The sequence below is a fragment of the Lissotriton vulgaris genome, chromosome 7 (assembly GCF_964263255.1).
Source record: "Lissotriton vulgaris chromosome 7, aLisVul1.2, whole genome shotgun sequence".
Taxonomy (NCBI): Eukaryota; Metazoa; Chordata; class Amphibia; order Caudata; family Salamandridae; genus Lissotriton; species Lissotriton vulgaris.
This window is the reverse complement of record NC_141695.1, coordinates 1,690,045,957-1,690,069,660: the sequence shown is the minus strand read 5'-3', so window position 1 is coordinate 1,690,069,660 and position 23,704 is coordinate 1,690,045,957. Positions and strand designations below refer to the sequence as shown.

At 42.2% G+C, this 23,704-nt stretch overlaps 1 protein-coding gene across 3 annotated transcripts in view; it reads right to left on the bottom strand.

Annotated features, from left to right (window-relative positions):
• The window catches only part of PTK6 (protein tyrosine kinase 6), a 172,340-nt gene that overhangs the window by 68,392 nt on the left and 80,244 nt on the right, over positions 1–23,704 (bottom strand). For all 3 annotated transcript variants that reach the window (XM_086932807.1, XM_086932809.1, XM_086932808.1), the window contains exons 2-3: positions 20,794–20,915; positions 19,939–20,102 (exon numbers count right to left, since the gene is read on the bottom strand). In XM_086932807.1, coding sequence (XP_086788933.1) covers positions 19,939–20,102; positions 20,794–20,915 — 286 coding nt within the window. The remainder of the gene's footprint in view (positions 1–19,938; positions 20,103–20,793; positions 20,916–23,704) is intronic.

Here is a 23,704-nt window from a genome sequence, read left to right as displayed (position 1 = left end):
CGCTTGGCACTGGTTAAAGTACATTACTTTACAAAATCCAATCACTGTAACCAATCAGGACGTTATGAGGCACATAAAGGGCTCCTTAAGTTTCAGATTGTCCTCTTTTCTCTGTGAAACAGCCAAACAATGAAGAAAGGAAGAGGACATTCTTGTTTACTGTCCAATCCTAACTACTTAAACTTAAAGAACCAGGATCAACCTATCATCCATCACCAAGAAGCTTTACTGTAATAAAAGAATGTAATTGCCATCCCTGACCTAGAGAAAATATACCACCCGCTAAAACCACTCTTGGATGGGAAGAGTCTGTAGCAAGCCTTTTCGAGCAGAGGAACTCCTGGGAGGTAGACTGGGGGAGAAACAAACCTCGTCTATGTGTCCTAAATAGGGATGATAACTTTCAGACGTGAAAGCAAACACATTTTGCATTCTATGTCAGGACTGGAGGCGAGGGTTATGCCCATTTAAAGCTTTCAAATTGCCAATTCCGACAATAGTGGTTTCAGAAAAACAGAAAGCAGAAAAACTTGAGAACAGCCGACAAACCACACATTTCTTTGTATCCTCTAGACGGATACCATATATCATTGATTTTGAAACCATGGTGTCCCTAGTTGAGTGCATACAGCGAGGAATAATAGTCTACTTCAGACATGAATCATCTTACTCACAAGGCTGCCAAAACCAGAGCAAAAGGTTTCCTTAAGCAAATCGCAAAAATAACAGGTGATGGACAGAATGCAGAACAATGTCATACATTCACCCCAGTACAGAGATCTGGGCCTAAATCTATCGTTTTTTTGCACTCCACACCACCCCAGTTCAGACAAGGCAAATCAGCCTTGACCCTGTGCCTCATGGGAACAGTCCAGCCCGAACTGCCAAGCCAGGTGTTTCCTGGACCAGAATCAAGCATCCTAGGACCGGTTTCTGGCTATCAGCCGTCTTCAGCCAGGATAGCTTGACTCCAGTGGTGTGGAGAGCATGGGACTCACGTCTGAGCATACCCATCCCACTCGGGGTGACAAATGCAAAAATAACAGGTGATGGACAGAATGCAGAACAATGTCATACATTCACCCCAGTACAGAGATCTGGGCCTAAATCAATCGTTTTTTTGCACTCCACACCACCCCAGTTCAGACATGGCCATATGCAAATCAGCCTTGATCCTGTGCCTCATGGGAACAGTCCAGCCCGAACTGCCAAGCCATGTCTTTTCCTGGACCAGAATCAAGCATCCTAGGACCGGTTTCTGGCTAACGATGGATTTAGGCCCAGATCTCTGTACTGGGGTGAATGTATGACATTGTTCTGCATTCTGTCCATCAATTGTTGTTTTTGCATTTTCCTGAAGCAAATCAACAGCTGTTTTGTGTGAGACAGTCTGGACTCACTAGTACATGCTTCATGTTACTTCAGGCATCAAACCACAGAGAGATTCCGATCTGGGAAGTTCAGATAAGAAATCAATCTAGATGTTTGTCTTCCAAAATTGAAAGTTCCACTTTCAGGACTAAAAATTCAACCTGAGATTTCCAAAACCCTGACGTCTGAAATACTCCTGTAGAAAATATGGAAGAAAAAATTGCCAATTTATCTGGTTACTGTTTTTTAGACAAATCATCGTTCGAGTGCCACTTTTGCAAGTACCGTAGCACCACAATAACATCAGAGAGCCTAGTGTACCTTGGTTGAAGTGAGAGTGTATATCCAAACGCTCATAGAAGTTTGCAATTCAAGGGATGCTGTCCTACTGGAACATAAGAGATTGAAGCATGACCTGCTAAAATGGCCGATTAAAAAATTATTTATCAATCTGTGCTTCATGCTCAAATCCGCCGGTTTTGAAAGAAAGTTTAAAAAGTGAACATCTGCCTGACCGCCAAAATATTGTCTGTCTTTAGAAGGCCACAACACTTCAACCTGCTTTTTGTCTGGGACTTCACTTCAAAAGATCTTGCTTGACACTACAGACAGTTAATATGTATTTCCCGCTGATTTGGCGACCATTTCCCTCCTGTGGAGAGTATCATGCCCCTGGCATCCAGGCTGGGAGAGTACCAAAGAGTGACAGCCTTTTCATGCTTCCATGCAAGATAGCCACCAGTTTTACTCGTGCTTGGCATCGTCCGACAGCGGAATCCGATCACCATAAGAAAGGCCTTTTTGGAAGTGAGCCATCTTCAATGGCTAAAGAGCTCCGCAATGAAGAGGGCAGGAGCAATAGCTTTGATCGAAGCCGAGATGAGTCTGACAATCCTTGCAATTTGTCTCAGAGAAGACTGATGTTTCACTAAGACTCTTCTTATCTCTTTTATTGAGTGAAATCTTTGAAATGGGAATAGAGAGGGATGCTTTCATTAGATCAATCTGAAATCCCAAACACAGCTCTTGTTCTACAAGGGCCTGGATTTCATAATGTTGATTAGGAAACAAAAAGATTAATCATCATGTAAAGGTGATGGATGACGAGTTCACAAGTGTGCATCTTCAGGGAAAAACCATCAAGTAGGCAATGTCTTAGAAGTTTATTTGCTTGATTAATAAAAATCATTACAGATTTCCCGTAGACAAGCCCTAGTGAAATATGGATTCGGCCCATGTTTCCGAGCTTGGATAGCCCTGCTATGCAAGGATCCAGTTGCCAGTGTGCAGGTAAATGGCGAACTATTATCAGAATTCCCCATCGGGAGAGGCACCCGTCAGGCATGTCTCCTGTCCCCGCTGCTGTTTGCTCTAGTGCTGGAACCACTTGCATGCATCATACAAACCTACCCGAACCTCAAAGGTTTCTGGTTACAGGATGGTAACCTTTGAGATGAACGAATCTCCCTATACGCTGAGGACATATTACTGTACATAAGTAATCCCTTGCAAACTCTCCCTACGGCTTTTCCAAATATTCGACACAGACAGGCCACACAAAGGCTACAGGATCAACTGGGATAAGTCTAGCCGATACACAGCGGATAGACAACTAGAACCCCAGGAAGTCCTGAGAAAATTACTGGAAGATACTAAAGGTTTTCGATGCCTCTGTATAAATGTGCCTTAAATTGAGAAGGCCTAGACCTTAACTTCCGCAGAATTCCAAAAGAATTTAATGAAAACGTAAAGAGGTGGAGGTTTCTGCCCCTGACGATCGTAGTCAAAGCAGCAATGTTTAAAATGATAACACTGTCGAAACTCCTCTACACGCTGCAAAATACGTATCCGAAAATACCAGAAGAAATATTTCCTAAAATTGAGGGAGAGGTCAGAGTGGCATTGCATAATCTACAAAGGAACCACTATAATGGGTAATAGCATTACCCGATGTAAGGGCATACTACTGGGCAGTCTACATAATAGTGATCAACGAGTGGGGACACATGCCAAAAGACCACCCAACTATTGCCCTTGAGCTGACTCAATTCCATACCCATATGTATATGTAATACCTATATGGTGGTGTGGGGGTGAAGAAGCTACTACCGGCAACAGAGGCATGGAAGGGGCGGAAGAATGGATGAACTGTAACACACGAATAACGCACGAGCCCCGCATTTGGAAGGGTACTCACCTGAAGAAATGTACTAAACTCCGGGCATTCAAGGCCTAGGATACTTTGATGAATCTCAAGACAGGGAGGCATTATAGAGAATGGTACTTTAATTCATTTCAACAGCCTACAGGGAGAATATCAACATAAGAAGACACAACACTTACATACTCACTCACTCACATAAATACAGCTGTGCCACACCTGGGTGACAGAGAAATTGGATGTTGAAAACATACCTGCGCATGCACCACTAGAAGGGAGCCTACTCATGGGAGAAATTCCATGAAAAGGCAGAGTCATGGACCTTTAAAACAATTACTCACAATAGCCGAAAATCCCTGACGAAGCTAAGACAATGATGGGAAAGCGAAGTGGGAGAATCCGAAGATCTAGATTGGGATGCCGCCTTAATGCACCCTAGGGAAGCCACAATTAAAGCACGACTTTGCCTGATCCAATACAAACTTCTTCATAGGGTCTACTACAATGGGTTCATCTGCACAGCTTCGGCAGAGCTGATTCACCTAGCTACCTTTGTTGTGGGGGGATCATAGGACATATATACACATGATATGGGAATAGCCAAGCTTTTAACGATACTTGGCCGAAATTGTGGATGAGCTCAATGGGATAGTGGGTGAAACAATACCAATGGATCCAAAATACATATTACTGGGTTTCCCCATGGAAGTAGATCTCCCCAGGGCAAAACCTTTGTTTAGCAATTTAGCCCTTGTGGTAGCTAAACCTGATATAGCCAAACACAGGGGTATACCCAGTCCCCCACGCTACATGAAAGTAAACCCAGGATCGGCCTGTACATGGCAGATGAAAAAAGTCACATATAAAGCCAGAGGGTGCCTGAGGAAATTTACCAAGGTATGGGGTTCGTGGTTGCTTCACTATGGAATAGAATTAGGAAGTGGCACTGAACAGCTCAGACACATATAGCCGCATGTTGAATGACGACCAATGCATTAATGTACTATGACCATGCTGCCATCAATGCTGAGTTTGCAGCCCCCAGATAGGGTTGACAAATCATGTGATAAAAAGTGTACTCATTTCCCTGCAGTCAACATATCACTGGTGTATCCTCTTGATTGTTTTGTTACTAACAGAAAATCAAATACAAATATTCCGAACGTAAAAAAGAAAATTACAAATTTCCTTAACAATCATTACAAAGTTATTTTAACACAATGAAAACCACAAACTCAACAACATAATATGATATAAAAATTAACTTCACTTCACATGCTATGCCCAAACTTAACCGATGCACCTCCATGTTAGGTCTTGAAAACCATTTAAAACCTGATAATAAATGTCTAGTAATCTAATATATTTAAAAGACAAATTCCCCAACACTTTAATTCAATAAAAGCCAAGAGCAGAATTCAAGCCTGTCTAGGCAGAATCTAAGCTGAAGAGCTGTGAGTTTGTGACTCATAGCTTGCCCGCGTCTTAATAACCACTCAAGCAGCATTACCTTTCTCTGCAAGGCACACAGCGCAATAAGTTACCATGGTGATAGAGCTCTGTGACGGCACTAACCAGCAGGCCAACTGACTATCAATACCCAGCAGGCACATCAAAAATGCAGATCCAATTGTTCATGTGCCCAATCTGTGAAAACAGGGGCGTAGACGTTTTCGACGCAGGTGTACCAAATAAGGACAATTACAAATAATGTGCTCCTACACTTTACAGAAACCACAACATATTCAATTCTTGAACTGAAATGTATTCTAGTCATATTTCAGGGAGGAGAGTTTAACTAGGAGGAAACTAAGGCCTAGATGTAGGTAATAGCAATTTACCGAATGGTAAATACCGAATTTTACAGATTCGGTATTCACTATTCGGTAATTGCTATGTAGGTAGAATATTCGGTAAAAATACCGAATCTGTAAGATTCGGTAATTACCGATTCTGTAATTACAGAATCGGTATTTGCCATTGATTCCTATGGGCCTTGAAGCCCATAGGAATCAATGGCAAATACCGATTCTGTAATTACAGAATCGGTCATATTACCGATTTAGCAAGGGTGACAGGGTGTCACTTTGACACCCTGTTGCACCCCTGTTTCTGGCTTGTGTGCCACATGGCACAGGTGTCTGTGTGTCTGTGTGCCACATGGCACAGGTGTACATGCACAGATGTGCATGTACACTGGAATTCGTTATTTACCATGGAATAGTATTCCATGGTAAATAACGATTCGGTAAGGGCCTGTGGCACTGATTACAGTGCCACCTACATCTTGATTTACAGAATCGGTAAATTTACCGATTCGGTATTTTACCGATTCTGTATATTTACCGAATCGGTAAATATACCGATTCTGTAAATAAAATGCCCCCTACATCTCAAAAGCAAAATACTGGTCGGAAACGCCGAAATCGGCCGTTTCCGACCGGTATTAAGGCTCCTACATCTGGCCCTAAACCTCCTAAAATCGGTAAATGATGATTCGGTAAATACCGAATCGGTAAAAAAGATTCCTACATAGGAAAAGTCTATTACCGGTCGGTAACGGCCGAATTCGGCCATTACAGACCGGTAATAGCCTACCTACATCTGGCCCTAAACCTCATAAACGTGTTTCTTACCTTATGTTTCAAATGCACCTAAATGTAAGGCTGGACAGCCAGAGACATATAAGTTAGCCGCAATAATGTGCCATGTGACTGCTTGCGGAGGTTAATCACATTTCTATTATGAGAATACACAATAGCTGCCATTCTGGCGATTATTGTGAAAGCATCACATTGGGTACTACCCTGCCATTCTTCTTGAATGGGAAGTGAGTCTTATGACTTGTGCAAAATGACAATTTATTTGAAGGTATGCACTTTGGCATGAACTTTCAATTCCCTCCAGAGGAGATTCTTCAAGGACTCGTCCTCTGTACACCTCAACCTGAAGCAATATTCCAAAAACTGGAGATCCGTCAAGGAACCGAGGTACATCAAGCCAAACTTCAGTCTTAGTTTGCAACGGTGCGTGCTTTTCAGAAAACTGAAAATCTTGGGAATTTCTGCAGAGAACATTTTTTTCAGAATCTGAGCTCAGCTTTGCCTTAAATGAACTTTGGCCCATATAAGGCTAATACAGATGTATGGGTTGGGCTATGGAGCTCATGATAATGGGTCACAACTTAAACTGCTACTGCAGCATTGTTGCACACAGTCATTCAGTGGATGTGATGACGAGGTTTATTATCCTGGTGAACCTGACACATACCTAGGTATTTTTATGCTTTTGTAGTGCAACTCTTTACCCATTTTCGCCCTAAAAGTTTCCAGTTTGATTAGTTTGGTGAAGCACCAAGGGGCAGAGGAGAGGCCGGACGTTAGAGTTGAGAAGTCATACATACCATCACCCCACTGAAAGTCAGGAATCTGCAATAGGGCTCAAAAGTAGAAATGGTCAGTAAAGTACCCTTCAAGTCGAGATGAACCATCCAGTCATCTTGTTGCAAAATGTTTCTTAAGTGATGCACTCCCTCCATTTTTAAATGTCTGCACTTTATCCCTTTATGACCACGCTGTGCATATCTACTTTTTAGTCCATGACAAAAATATTGCTGAAGAATCCAGAGGGATGAGGTAGTGTTTCCTGCCTGGATAGCTCCCTTGAGTAGGAGCTGTCCTCTTGAGAGAGAGCACTCTTCATAGAAGAAGCAAACCTTATTGGACGTAGCCGATAGAACTGCGGTGGAGAACCCAGAAACTCCTGCAAAAAAAGAAACAGCATAGTCTGCAAAACCCATGCATCTGCTGTCAGCTTTCGGCAACGATGCACAAACCTTTTCACCCGACCTTTCAGACGCACTCGTGAATACAGAACGATACTCAAATGTAAATCCTTGAAGGAAGACTCCATTGTTGGGTCCTCTGGAATTCCCTCTTGGGGATCAACATCCGTTCTTCCATCCCCAAGAATGGAATAAGTTGCCAAACCTCCTCTGTAGAGGTGGGTGAGCCGCTAAATGCTCGAGTTAAGCTCGAACTTGAAGCTCGGCTCTAGCTCATCACTAGGTCCCGTTGGCACTTCAAGCCCATGAAGACCCGAGCTTTAATGAAATTAAATGAAATGGAATGGAGGTATCTATATGTCACTCAGACAAAAGCTTCCTGGCACTGGTTCAGATATCAGACTGATTTACTAAACCTACAGAGAAAAAAATATACAATAAGATTCATACACCAAGGATAAAAACAGACAACTAAAGTCATTCAGTAAGCTGTTTACATAGGTCAACAGGTAAGGAAAATAGCCAGGTTTTCAAACTTTACTTTAAAACAGATTAATTCTCTATGAATCTAAAAGATCTGTAAAGCTGGTTCCAGGATTTAGAATAAAAAACACAAGAAACCCTCGCTCTAGTCTCATAAAGAAAGAGGTAAAACAAAGCATTATCATTTAAGGTAAAAAGGAGAAACAAATAGATGCCCATTTAGTTGCTGATTTTGTACAAAGTAAAACACGAAAACCTGTATAATTGCAACTTCTTTGCTTAACCAAATTGTGTGATCTTAGGCAAATATTTTATTTTACCGATCCTCCTTTTTCTTCGCTATCTCATATGAAATCATCTTCAAATGTGTGAGTTCAGAAACACAGCCATGCCTTTACCAGCAACAGTCGGGCATATGCGCATTCACCCACTATTTTCACAGGATGGACGCTGTTCACCCCATTCAAGAAGTTGGGTGCCAGTGTGATGTGATGGATTTGTCCCGCTGTAATTTGTCGACACTGGGACACAACAGCGCCTGCACGTTGTCTGTTTTACCTTCCCAGAAGCAACGTACAGGGCGCGTGGGGGCTTTCATGTTTAACCCCTTGGCCCCGGCAGTAATTTAGCGCGCCGCTGGGGGGGGGAGGGGTGCCCGCGCAGCGCCGCCACGCTTGCGACGGAACCACTCCGTCACGAGCCACGGGCGTGCTGTGCTTCTGACGGAGGGGTTCCGTCACGGCCCTGCCCGCTCAATAGAACGCGTAGCGTCCGTGGCTGGTGACGGAGTGGTTTCGTCACCAGCATGGATGTGGTTAAGTATTCCAGCTGGGCCCAAAACAAAAGAAGAATGTGAGGGGCCATCAGCTCTCCTGTTTTATTCTGATCCTGACAGTAGCTATCTATGCCTCACACACAGGTGCCATTCCAATGGAAGGAAACAAAGGCACACAGCCTGTTATCATTTCACAATTATGTAAAAGAAACTAAGATTTGGAGGCAACCTTTTGACTGTGTTCAACTGATTTATCTAAGAGATTTGCATGCACTGTAGGAATGGCAGATTTATCGGTCTATTCAAGTATTTACATATAAAAATGTAAATGTCATTTTTTTATTTAATTCTTTGATAGCGCTACTCATCCCAGTTAGGGTGTCCGAGTGCTTTAAATCATTTGCACACATTTTAAATTGACACTAAATCATACAAGGCTATGGATCAAAATACAGGATGTGTTACATAAGCAGGGCTACTACTGGAATTATGCGAAGCCACAGCTTTTTTGCATAGTTATGGATTTGCTGCATTTGCCACATAATCTATCATCTGCTGCATAACTTGCAGATTTTATCCTTCAAAGATTAAGGGCTGATTTATAAAAGTAATCTGAGAAAAAATCCAAACTTTACTACTTTTGATAGTCACAAAATACGTTTAGGAGTACTAAAGTTAGGAATCCTAACTTTAGCACTCCTAAATGCTTTTTTATTTGGTTGTTAAACTGGTACTAATGAAGTGACAATTTTGCCCAGGCTGTTTTACCAGGTTTTGAAATTACAAAATAACAAAGTAATATTATGAAAATGTGCATCATTAGGCAGCATAATTTAGACAACCCTGCCGCGTAATTTATGCCCCTAACCCATAATTCCAGTGGCCCTGTACATAAGACAGTAAGGGTTACAAGGTGTAGGAGTCACATATCGTCCTTCATAGATCATTGTGGTATATTGGAAGGATTGCAATTTATGAACTGCAAGTAACAAAAGAATCTCTGTGTTAAAATCAGTAACTCATTTACCTATTTTACATAAAATAAAAACCTATCATTTGCGAGTTACAAGATGAACTCTGCAGGAAACACATTAACCCTCTATGCTACTTTGAGTCAAAACTGTGACTAAGCAACACACATATCTCTCCAGCAAGTGCATTAACCAACCGAGGTATCCTACTATTACTATTAATCCCTGCGAGCTACTGGGCGCACAGCTATCTCTCTAGTAGGTGCCTTAACCGGATATTGTATTTTAAAATGCAGCCTTTGTAACCAATTAAGCCCGAGCAGATTTTCTACCACATTTCTCCTCGTTGGCAATATTTTGTGGCAGATTTTTTAAAATGTATAAGATGACTGTCACAGCCTTTTTCCATGACTCTGCCCCTCTTGACTCCACCCCCTTTTCAGTGTCACACCTTGACCCTCAAATTATGGGTTCTCAGAGTAAAGTTTTTCCAATTCCAGCACTGCTGTAAGGATCACGCACAGGGCAGTAGCAAAGCTGGAAAGATGCTTCAAACCAGCTTCGTGTCCGCCCACAGGGGCGCAGCTTCAAGGGGGCATATGGAATGGAACACAAATTAATCATTTTTTAGTTAGGTATTGGCTTGACAGAGAAAGTCAAATCGACCACCTGCGGCAACTGTGACATCAAATCACTGTTGCTGCAGGATGGGTAGTGATGGTTGAGACACTATGTTAACAGGATTTGATGAGCCAAGGGCCTAGCTTGGCCTTAGGAGCCCCACATGAGCAGAGCCATGAAAAACATTTGCCACGAAAATAAAGCATGTGACGAACATCATGTAAAAATATGACAAGATTGCTTGAAAATGTTTTTTAAAAATGTAACATGTTGAAGCTTTTCACCTTAGTACTTCAGGTTATACCCACTTCATTTCTTAAAAGTGATAGTTTGAAAACATGAACTTAAGAAATATTGACAACTCCCCCCCATCCTGATGATAATGCCACTAGTGAAATCAGATGGAAGTATACAAAAAAAACTGCTGGATGGAATGCTTGAATTAATCTCAGCCAATGGTCGCATCCCAGTCCATCATTAGATTGCCCATCCTGCCATTTCAGTTTAGTCTGACCCATGTGCAATTCAATCTTGACACTGCCCTAATGGGAATAGTCACGCATTAACTGCCAGGCCGGGTCCTCCCCGAACCGGAACACAAGCAACCCAAGACCGATTTTGCACTTACTATGACTCATCAGCCCGGCAAAGCTTGGGTCTAGTGGCACAGTGTGCATGGGACGCACGTCTGGGCTTATGCGTCCCACTTAGGGTGTCACACTGAGGTATACCAAAATGCTTGAATTAATGTCAACTATTGGTAACTACTCAGACAGCATCCCAGTCCGTTGTTATTTTGCACACCATGGGACCTCATTTTGCACCTAGCCATATGCAAATCAGTCTTGACTCTGCTACAGTGTTAACAGTCCAGCCGAACTTCCAGTCGAACAATGTGCACTTAAGCCTCGCGGCCTGGAGTAATTACCAGTGGCTGAGATTAATTTAAGCATTCCTTCCATCACTTTTTTGTATACTTCATTGCAACATCCTAAGTGAGACTGATGAACCCTAATAAATGTGAACCCGGACTTGGGTTGCTTCTGTTCGGACTGACTGTTCCTGGTGGAGCAGGGTCAAGACTGATTTACATATGACTGAGTTCAAATGGGAAACATCATTTACCATGAAGTCTAACCCATGCACTACTATTACAACATGATCTGTAAAATGACATTGGTCATCAAAGTCCAACACTTTACCTACTGTTGGGCAGACTGGAGTTGGAAAAGTAAATTTATACCTCGCCAAAGTCCAGCATATTCCCCTAAGACAAAGTGGCTGTGATAAATACAAGTAGTTGTAAAGACCACGCTGTAAAGCCATTGGACGAAAAGGCTTGCGTGGTTCCATCATACATCCAGTTCAAACTGAGGTGGCAAGGTGTAGAAAATAATGATGGACTGGAATGTAGCTCCAAGTAACTACCAATGGCTGAGATGATGTTAAGCATTCCATTCATCTCTTTTTTCTATACACTAGTAAAATCAGAGACAAGTCATTTGTCATGTGTACCTGATATGTGGCCTAGATTCTTTCTACAGATGGAGCAACATTATAGCCTGTTAAATCAAACACAGAATGTTTTTGTGCAGCACACTTCCTAAATTCACAATATTTGTCTTGCATTAGATTTTTTTTCAAGTGGAAAAGGCAGGATTTATCCCAAAGTTTCTGGTTCTGCATTCTGCAATTGAGCTACCAGATGGATATCTTGCCAGTTTTGTGTGTGTGTGTGTAACCCACACTGTAAGGACTTGGTCGGTCCTTATAGAGTGGGTTAACCATGACAGAACCAGACAAACACTATCTTTGTGAGGACTGGTTCATTATGAAGACCAGTCCCCGTATTGTATTTAGGTACTTTGGAGCAAGTATATCAAACACAAAAAGTGCAGTTATATTTGCATCGATCCGCTTATAACCTTCCTTACTAACAAATCAATCATGGAGTTAGAATAGTAATTACACATTTTGTGTGTGTAAGAGGAAGTGGTGACGTGTGGAGAAGGAGTGCCAAGAAAAAGTGTAGAGGAACATCATTATGTGTGAGATATGCAGATAGAAGATTTCTGGAAGATGTGGAGAGAAAAAGAAAGGAAGTGTTTAACCTGGTGACAGACAGCAGAAGAAAGAGGTGCAAAAGGGAACGGAAGTGACTGAGAGAGACACTCTGAACACCACTTCCCCTTCCACAGATAGTAGCAATGTTTAATTCAGTCTCAAATGTTAAACATTGCAACATTTCAATTCCAATTATTCCTGTGATACTGAATACAGTGATCTGATAAATGCACAGTATTACACCTACAAGCCCCTCTAACGCTTTGTTTGGTGCTTCAGCAATTGAAGTTGGCTTCTAAATTATGTGATTCCGACTGCAGCATCAGTTGTGGAAATCATGTGCTCATGTCTTCGCTTATCTATGCTGCATCTGTGCATTTCCCCCTTCAAATAGGAAGTGTCACACATAATCTTGTTTTCTCCTTCATGACCCAAATATTTCAGTTTTGTGCAAAAGTATCTAAAACCATCACAACACACCAAAAATGTATATCCAAACATTTGAAAATATGTGCTTTATTTAACAGTTCCAATCATAGAATGTTGAAGAGCTGGTTTCCTTAAAAGGAGGACAAGTTGCTCTTTTATAACTCTGGAAATTTGAGAGTGTTGGATATGGCCATAGTAAAGTTTGCTGAATAGCTATCAGCCATGGTGTGTGGGTGGTTTTGTTCTTTGCCCGTCTCGCCACCACCTACTGCTGTGATGCTGCACAGTTCGTGATGCGCTGTATAATAATGCAATAATACAGGGTAGCTTTGCTTTCATGATGCTGTTAGGTCTGGCAGGCTGATGTATTTCAGAGCTATGCTATGTATCCGATGAAAGATCATGTGTGCTTTACACAGGGGTGGCTCCTTCTTGTTGAGGTTACAGTGAATAGGCAAGCCAACAGGGCAGAGTTACTGTAAACAAGTAGACACTCTCCCTTGCCACATGTTGGTAGTGTAACATTTCTAGGATGTGCAAACTTCTTTTTAGCGAGAGCAGTCTAATGTAGATTTTGATTATGGCTGTAGTTTGGGGTGTCTCACTGTTCCTACAGTTCCACACTAGTGTACCTTTCTATGCCGACTAGCAATATTTCTTTGCAAAGGTCAACATTTTCTTTAAAGTGCTAATTGGTACTGGAATCGTAGATGTTTCTTGTGAGGTAACTTTATCATCATTCCCTTCTCATCCTTAGACACTAAGGGGCATATGTAGGTAGGCGTTTGCGATTCGCAAACGCCGAAATTCGCCGAATTTCGGCGTTTTGCGAATCACAAACGCCCCTTTGGTATGTAGGTGGCACTTAGCAAAATAAGAAATCACAAAAATTGCGATTCCTTATTTTGTTTATAGCATTTAAGGAATCGCTATTTTGCGATTCCTTAAATGCTATATAGGGCTGCCTTAAAAATTGTGATTTTGGCATAAGGAATCGCAAAATACCACCTACTTCAAGTAGATGGTATTTTGCGATTTCCTTTAAAAATTCAAAGTGCCATGTGGTGCACAGACATGCCCTTAGGGCATGTGTGTGCGCCACATGTACTTACAGGCACATTCCAGGGGTGCAAAAGGTGTCCTTTGGACACACTGGCACCCTTGGAATTGCGATTCTCAAATTTCGATTTTCTCACAGAAAATCGCAATTTGAGAATGTATCCCCATTCATTCCTATTTGGCCCATAGGAATGAATGGGACACTCATTCCTTAATTGCAATTCGCAATTTGCTAATCGCAAATAAGGAATGTTAGAGATTTGCAAACAAATTGCGAATTAGTACCGACATTCCATTTTGCTATTCTCAAATAGCGATTCCTTAAAAATCGCTATTTGAGAATCGCAAAATGGAAATTACCTACATATGCCCCATAGCAACTTACATTTACTTTAATGTGAAGCTGAAACCTCTTACTGTGTGGGCAACCTTTGTGTGGGTATTCTAGTGGTACAGATTGCAGGGTGAGCACTCTTCGGTAGGACTGGTGAATGTGAGGGTGGTTTAGATATGGGAATGCCAACAATAACAACATGAAATATATCTACTGCTAAATGTAGAGGTGACAACTTTTTGGTAGTTTTGTGTGTGCTTATTTATTTATCTATTTATTTATTTATTTGCAGAGTTTTATGTAGCGCTGGCTAGACCCAGACGTATCAGGGCGCTTTACATAGAGGTGGACAAAAGTTACAATAGTTACATATGCGTAGATGAAATAAATAGGAAAGGGTGGAATACAAAACAACAGCAAATGATTAGCCAGTGAAGGTTAATGTATAAAGGACAAAAGTAATGCAGTGGTAAAATAAAAGCAGGAAAACGGTGTACAAAGGGGTGGAGGGGGATGTGGAATGAGGCTGAAGAAGGCATTAATTCAAAAAGAGTCCCATAATACCCGTAAATAAAAAAGAGAATATCAGGGTCTCAATCAGGTCATGAGGGTAGAGCCTTAATCAGGCCTGGATCACGGCAGCGCAGCTTCAGTGGCGGGCAACTCTCACCGGGTAGGAGAGACCAGGCTGCAGAGAGGGACAGTAGATGGAGACAAAATGGCTATCACGTACCAAACCATCCCCACCGATAAGATGTCTGCGATGTTCAAGAAGGGAGAGTTCACAATAAGGCGCAAAGTTAGGTTGCCGGGCGAGTCGGAAGCCACGTTGCATGCGGTGAATCCAGAGAATGCTCACCATGGCCGATATGGAGGATGTCCTGAGGGGGGTCAACGTGATGCGAGAGGCGGCTGGTGACCCAAGGACACAAGCTTGGCTTGTGGCACTTAGTGGTTTGTCTATTGTAGTTAGTCAGACACCAGACTTCATCTACATTTAGGCTGTTGATTCCTTCAGACATGGAACTCAAGAAACAGCCTTAAGTACTGATCAGTTTTCATTTGTTACATCTTGTAATGTGCTTAAATGTACTCATGATAGACCTGCTAAACATATGTGAGAGGTCCTAAGATCTGAGGTCGCTTCTCATAGTTTCACTTCTTGTGAGGTCATGGGTTCGTGATGCCATTTCCTGTAATGTCATGCGTGATATCTTGTGCCACAATTTGACTTGCATAGTGCCTTACTTGGTCAGCCCCACCCTCACTCTTTTTTGTAGAACTTGTGCCCTGACCAGCAATTTAGAAATAAATTAGTTGACACCCCTTAGGTCTATGGGAGTCTCTGCTTGAAACCTTTACAGAAGGATGGGGGAAAGAGCAGTCACAGACATTAGGTGCTGTAAAAAGGCAGAACCTCACAGTGGGGTCGCTGGCCCACATTCCCTTCCTCTCTGAAGCATTACAAGTCAAGATTTCACAACCTTCAGAGAGCATCACAGAGCCTAAGTTCAGAGTAGCAAGTCCACCATGCATCTTACCGCTCCTCTGTCCCTGCGACAATTTAAATACACCTGCGTACTAAGGAGAAATGCACAGCGCACATCAGTGGAATGGATGCCCTAAGGGGTCACTAAGCCACTGGGCTGGCCCAGCATCCCCAGCACACCAAAAAACATCCAGTTACTGATGGGCTGAAAAGTCCCAAGGAAAATGAGCAGTTACTTAGCTGCAAAAAGATGGATGCTGGAGGTGGGAGTGGGTGCCCCAAAACAAGGGCCGCCAGCTTTGAATGTCGCGCGGTTGCGCTGACAGACGGAGATGGCCTTGGGCATGGGTCAACCTGGGCCCAGGGAATCAATATTCCGAGAGGGGCAGCAGGGAACTGCCTGGCTTAATGTTATGCAAACAGCAGCTCATCCATCCCACTTGGTCGCAATCGGATCATGTTAAAGACTTTGTAATCAGCCCTTAATGTACCTCAGCATAATTGTTAGCACCCCTTGCCCTCCTCCCATCTTCTTCACACCTCCTGCCATGACATTGCAACGACCCGCATCCCCATAACAAACATCACATTTTATTTCCGCCTGGGTCGCTGTCCCGGTCAATCTGATTTAGGGCTAACCCTCCTGACAGACACGGGGTGACAGAACAGCTGCGAGAAAAGTAGTGAGAACAAGAATATATATGAAAGCACACACCAACCATGCTAATAAATACAAAGAAAATAAGAACACAAAACACACCACTTATCGCAGCTGCAGAGCAGCTAGAAAACAGAACGACTGGGTTTTTGTGGAGGTCTTTATGTGCCTCGCCACACCCTGATTGGGTACACCGTTTGGATGTTGTGACATAATATACGAAAGACTCATGGAACTTGCAGTCTTATGTTTCTTGTTGATATTTTTCATTATTGTTTAAATGGCTGGGAAACTTCTAAATAAAGGTAAAAAGGTCTAATCCACACCTCTGGTCTTATAGGATTAGGAAGCACACTAGAACAACCAACTTTGGTGAAACACTTTAACAAAAACTCATGTAAGCATCTTAAATGAACTGCATTTACCATAATGCTAAGAGGTGGACTGTGCAGGGAGGTGAAGCAGTGTGCTTCCATCCCCTTTCTGTTGAAAAGGCTCCCTTGAGCCAATGAGCTGACAAGCTTTTGGAGATGCACCTGTGCGCCTGTGAGAGGTACTGAGACCTGAAAGGATTGTAGCAATTTGCTCAGCAACCCCAGATACATTTCGTTTTTTAACTCTACTGAAGAAGGATAATATCCAGAAACACATGTTTAGTGATTGACAGCACTAACCTGCACCAACTTTGGTGAAACACTTCAGCAAAAACTCAAATAAGCATCTTGAATGTACTGCATTTACTAGAATACTAAGGGGTGAACTGTGCTGGGAGGTGAAGCAGTGTGCTCCCATCCCCTTTCTGTTGAAAAGGCTCCCTTGAGCCAATGAGCTGACAAGCTTTTGGAGATGCACCTGTGCGCCTGTGAGAGGTACTGAGACCTGAAAGGATTGTAGCAATTTGCTCAGCAACCCCAGATACATTTCGTTTTTTAACTCTACTGAAGAAGGATAATATCCAGAAACACATGTTTAGTGATTGACAGCACTAACCTGCACCAACTTTGGTGAAACACTTCATCAAAAACTCAAATAAGCATCTTAAATTAACTGCATTTACTAGAATACTAAGGGGTGAACTGTGCTCCCAGGTGGAGGTGAAGCAGTGTGCTCCCATCCCCCTTCTGTTTGAAATGGCTCCCCTGAGCCACTGAGCTGACGAGCTTTTGGAGATGCACCTGAGCGCCTGTGAGAGGTACTGAGACCTGAAAGGATTGTTGCACATTGTTTAGTAACCCCAGATTAAATTTGTTTTTTATCTCTACTGATGACGGATGATATCCAGAAAAACGTGTCTAGAGATTGACAGCACTAACCTGCACCAACCAACGTTGGTGAAACACTTCAGAAAAATCGCAAGTAAGCATCTTAAATGACCTGCATTTACTATAATGCTAAGAGGTGAACTGTGCTGGGAGGTGAAGCAGTGTGCTGCCATCCCCCTTCTGTTTGAAAAGGCTCCCTTGCGCTGACAAGCTTTTGGAGATGCACCTGTGCGCCTGTGTGAGGTACAGAGACCTGAAAGGATTGTGGCAGATTGCTCATCAACCCAAGATACATTTCGTTTTTATCTCTACTGGTGGAGGATAACTTCCTGAAACAAGTGTCTAGAGATTGACAGCACTAACCTGCACCTACCTTGGTGAAAATTCAGCATAAAAGATTACTACATTTGCGCCCACCAAAAACCTTTGTACATCTGGCCCATGGAAACAAAAATGTCATAATCAAGAAGAGTACAGAAAAAGGCATTTCCCCAGGTGAGGCAGTGCTACCTCAATGTAAACACAGATGGATAAGAAAAGACAATGGCATAACAAGCAAGCAGTATACTCGGAGAGAGGAGTTCCTAGGGACTAGGGTAGAAATGTGTTCATAAATAGTAGTTTGACGTCTTGAAAGATGTAATTGAAGGATTCCGTCTGATTTCAGGGGGGAAGGAGTTCCAAATTCTCGGGGCGATGACAGAAAGGCCGTGTTGTAAGTTTTCTTCATGAAGAATCTCTGTGGTTTCAGCAGTAAGGTGCCAGAGCGTCTAGAGGATCTGGAACCTCAGAAAATTCAAGCTCATGAGCGAGGTAGCTAGGGGTGTTGAAGTGTAGGGATTGGGGGGTCGTGCATGCAATTTTCAGTTGAATTCTTGCTTCATAGGGAAGGCAACGGAGTGATTTCAAATGGGGGTGATGTGTTTATTTCTTTTTGATCCTGTGATGAGCCTTGCAGCAGAGTTAATGGAGCAGTTTTAAATCTTGACAAACCGCACAGGGTAGCACTTCCATCGTCCAACCTGGAAATCATTAGGACTTCGATGACAGACTTGAAGTGGTTGCGGGGGAGGAAAGGTTTTAATTTCATCATTTTATTTGCGATTTTCAGCATCCAGATTAAATACTATTATAATTGACATGCATAAAGTTGTTTCCCTTGGTTTTGGCAATTAATTGGCGTACATTTCATTGGCTTATTTGTTAGTTACAATTCATGGAGAAACTGCTGGACACCTTCTTAGCTCTCCTTTGTTTTTCAAACTATTTATTTATTTATTTGAAAGTTTCTAAATGAAATGCCACCAAGGGCTATAAATCATTTGGGTACTTAGTAGTGGGAAGGCAATGCATCAAGTGATGCGAGAAAAGTGGCAATAAGAACAGTAACGCCTGCAATGTTACATCAATGAAGTCATATGAATCGTGAACATGCACTTGATGAACCTGATGTGTGTTTTTTACAGCTGTATATATCCTGAAATCTGTGGCTGCTAGGAAAAGCATGATCTTTTCTTTTAATTAACCAATGGTCATTGCCCATGATTGATGTCCCCCTATTTTATTGTCATGTTAAACTTGTTGTGTTTTTATGTGCTTTTATGATTGTTTTTAATGATCGAATAAAGCTTAAAAAAGAAAAAGAAAAAAGAAAGAATCGTGAACATTCAAAGTGACACACAAAGAAGTGTAGCAAATTTATTCAGCAGGAGAGTGCCAAGGATGTGGTATGCAGCCGACGGTGCATTTTGGAGCACACTGTCACAAATATATTACTAACACATGGTGCGGTAGTGCACTGCGATTTAAAGACAGCACATTTGCCACTGAAATGACAACTACATTTGCAAAGACATGCAGTTCTACTTATAAAACTATACAGGGCACAAATAAAAGATGATATGTGGGTTTTCAGCTAATATGTATCATTTACACATCACCAAGTAATGTGTCCGTATTGTACTACAATCTTTGTTTCCTTCACACTTTGAAATTGCAAAAAATGTGCTTCATTTGTTCTTTCCCAACTGGTGATTTATTTAAAAATATTTGCACAGTTCATATACAGGTATTTATACTTGTCTGTGTGTTAGACACCCAACAGCCTTTTTCTTTCATACTCCCTGTATGCCAGGAAGATTGTCACATAGTTCACTTTACCAAATCCTCTCAATTTGCAGTTCAAGAAAGAAAAATAAACACCAATCTCCATGTCGGAAGAATAAGCAGCACTTTGCAAGAAGACAGAGCCTTATATTTGACCTCAGTGGCAAGAAACAAAAATTGTAAAAGGTATCTTTATTGCTCAGTTACCTACTGGAGCCTACAAATGAGAAAGAACTGGACATGGTTGGCTAAAGACCAGTGAATCAACTATAGTTAGTTAAAATACTGAATGATACTTTTATTCAACTTTTGCTATTTTTACTGATTTGGTTGTTCCTCTTCAACAACACCTTCCACCCACCAACCCGTACCTTCATACACGGCGTCGTAAGCATCAGGCCACCCATCAGGCTTGTTTCTCTGTAGTGCTGGAGAAGACTCTCCAGATCCTGAAAGAAGGACATGGAGTTCACATGGAATTGCCCCTGTTTGTTCTGCATGATTTTAAAATGTCTCACAAAGTTCTCATCCCGCACTGTGAAGGAAAGAGGACAGAAGAATACCTTAAGACTGTAAAAATAAACAGATTGCAGGTGATATTGTTGAAGTGAAGGGCTGACAGCAAGGCAAGATAAAGTACAGGTTCCACCTGTCAAACCATACATTGTACTACACCTGGGACCAGAATTTCACTTGCTAATAGGAAGTTCTGGGGAATTAACAGCATGGCTATGCCTTTAAAAGACAACCTGGGCTGGGTTACTACCAGTCACATATACCATTCTGCATAAATGATGGAAACAGAGGGAGTTACATTGAGACAGTTAAGTGCATGAATGGACTTGAAAGATGTGAGTTGAGGAAAGGAGTGCTAAAAGGACCAGAGAAAGAGGAGCATGCAAAGCCTACAGACTTGTGCTTGCCACATGATGGAACCAGAGTTGATGAAGATGAGCAGTGGCTGCAGGGTGGCCTTTCGTAGGTCCCCAACTTCCAGAACTCAAAAATACATCTGTTCAGAATGTACCTCGGTGTCTAATTCAGTTTCTCTCTTTCCTCCTTTCTTGACTTGATTAAGTCTACTTTTTTCCAGTACTGTTCCTGCGTTATGTGACACACTCTATTGCCCTTATGGCTAGGTCTGCACCATACACCTAATTTAACAAAATAATTAAAAATCAGTTGTTTTTCTGAGCAGTTTCCAGACCAAGCTAAATGTTATTTACCAGAAAGAGCATAGTCAAATCCATTTTTTTCGCTTGCCCGGACCAGAAAAGTTCCCTTCCTGTTTTCTGGAGACATTAGAATGTTAGCGGCTTCTGTACGACTCAGCTCTCCAAAAAACCATCTGTAGAAAAAATAGATTAATTATACACACCATACTAAGCGAAACACACAGCTTATACTATAGTAAATTCTATAGCAAATTTGCAAAAACAATCTACTGTGCAAAAAAAGTACAACATTACTATTCTGTAAAGAGTAATACTGTAAGCCAACAGAAAGGTTAACATTCAATATTTGGTGATTTTCTAAATTGGTGAATATTAGCAACTTTATCCTCCACATATGGGCCTGATTCACAAACTGCATTTTGTGATAGGTTTTGTAGGAAACGAGTAGTACTACAAAACTTAATACAAAGTGCTATTCACAAAGTTATACTTTTGAGTAAGTTTACTACTTTTCAGTATTCACAAACTGTACTTTTGTAGTAACTTGCACTTTTGTAACAAGTCCCTACCTTCATTATTTTCTATGAGAGGGTGTTGTAGTACCAGTGGTAGGCCATGTGCAGTGCTGGACTTATTACAAAAGTGTAAGTTACAACAAAAGTGCAGTTCGTGAAAACTAAAAAGTATTAAACTTATTCAAATGTGTACATTTACTCAAAAGTGCAAGTTACCTCGGTGAATCAGGTAATATGTGTCACCCCCTCATGTTTATAATTGCAACAGATGATAGTTACACAATGTACAGGTGTGAAAGTCCAAGCGTTAAAAATAGACAGATGCAATTACATTGCAATTATATAATCTGCTTCCTGCATAGTTGTGCTGCATTGTGCAATCAAATGAATATTTTTATATATACATATTGTTAGACTTGGCACCATTGGTGTGGGTCTCCCCTGCATATTTGCCTTGACCTCCTGTGTTTTTGCTGTGTGTTGGACTCTGTTTTGCTGGTCTAGATGCTTTGGGCACTTTGCCATTGCTGTTCGGTGCCATAGTGCAAATGCTCCCTTTTTAAATTTTTGTTATGGATTAGTGTTTCCATGATTAGCTGATTTGATGTACTAGTCAATCCCTAGCATAGTGCACTGTGTGTGCCCAGGGCCTGTAAATCAAATGCTGCTAGTGGGCTGCAGCACCGATTGTGCCACCCACATACGCAGCCTGTAAATGTAACTCAGGCCTGCCATTGCAGAGCCTGTGTGCAGTCTGGTACTGACATGTCGACCTGGCAAGTGCACCCACTTGCCAGGCCCTAACATTCCTTTTTCTTACATGTTAGTCACCCCTGAGGTAGGCCCAAGGTACCCCTGTGGGCAGGGTCCAATGTATGTATAAGGTAGGACATGCCCTGATGTGTGTGGCATGTCCTGTTCGTGAATTACTGCTAATTTCGTTTTTCACTATTGCAAGGCTACCTGCTCCCATAGGATAGAATGGGGAGTTTGCTTATAACATCTTATAAGCATAACTTCCCCTGGTAACAAGGTAGGAAAATAAAGTTTAGTATGCCTGAACTCAGAATGTTAAAATTCATCTTTTAGTGAGGGTGATTTTTACATTCTGTGTTTGAAAATACCACTTTTAGAAAGTAGGTATTTTCTTGCTGAGCCATCCAGTGTGCATCTGCTAGGTTTGTGTATTGCTTGTCTGGCTTTGGGTGACAGGTGCTGGGGAGGAGCAGTGGCTCCAGAGAGTCTGATGAGTCACGGCTGGGCTGAATAGACCTCGGCTGCATTTAAAGTAGGGGGAGGAGATGTCCTTTCACCTGAATGGGCCTGGTCTGCCTTCCACAATGCTGTCTCCACCTCCTGCCGGGAAGCTGCACCACAGAGGACAGAACTGGTTTTGACCAAGCACAGGGCTTCTCTGCCACCAGAGAACAAAGGATTTTGTAGTACAAATATTGGGGCCCAGACCGCAGAACTTTATATAATTTCTGGTAATCAAGAAGATTATTTGCCAAGGAGATGAGCAGGAGAAGCTGAGGAGGAATACTGCCCCTGTGCTGTTTGCTGTCTGGGGTTGGCCTGTAGTGGCTACTTGCTTCCAAGGAAAGAAGAAAATGACTTTGCTGTTTGTTGTGTCCCCTGCTTGAGGAAGATCTCCAAGGGCTTGAATTGAGCTTGCCTCCTGTTCTGAAGTCTCAGGGACACAAAGACATCACCACTAGCTCCCCTGAACTTCCTTGCTGGGAGTTCTGACCTGCTCAGAGGTGCCTGCTGTTGTTATGGACCTCTGGAGGCTGTTTGCCCCTGGGAGCTGGGGAAAAGTAATGCAACTTTGAGAAGCGCCTGCTCGCGGCTTGAGAAATCGCTGCACACCGCATCGAGTACACCAATCTCCAAAGTCCGAGATCACTGCACCCATTTCACCGCAAGGCCTGCTGTTTGGCTGCAAGAATCCATGCATCGTTCCAGATTGACGCATCGCATCAAGGCACCAAGTTTACCATATCATTGGGGGACGCAGTAGGAAATCGACGCATCACCTCTCCACGCAGTAAGAAATCGATGCATTACATCCTCTCTCCGGTAAGGAACCGATGCATCCACTCCCGGGCCCCCGGCTCAGTAGTAAGGAACCGGCGCATCGCCTTCCCTTGAGCAAGGAACCAACGCATCACCTTCCCTGAGTGTAAGGAACCGACGCATCACCTTCCCTGCAGCCCTTTTTGTTTGTTTGCGTGACACATCTAAGGTACTTTGTGTGAAAAGTGTTGCATCTGTAATTTGCTTTGAACTGAACTATTTCTAACATTTGAAAGTCGTATTTTTATTACTGTATTTTGGATTTATGTCATTTGGTCTTGTTTGGTTTAGATAAAGATTACTTATTTTTCTAAACTGCATGGTGTCCATTGTTGTGTTTTCACTGTATTACTGTATGTATTCACAAATGT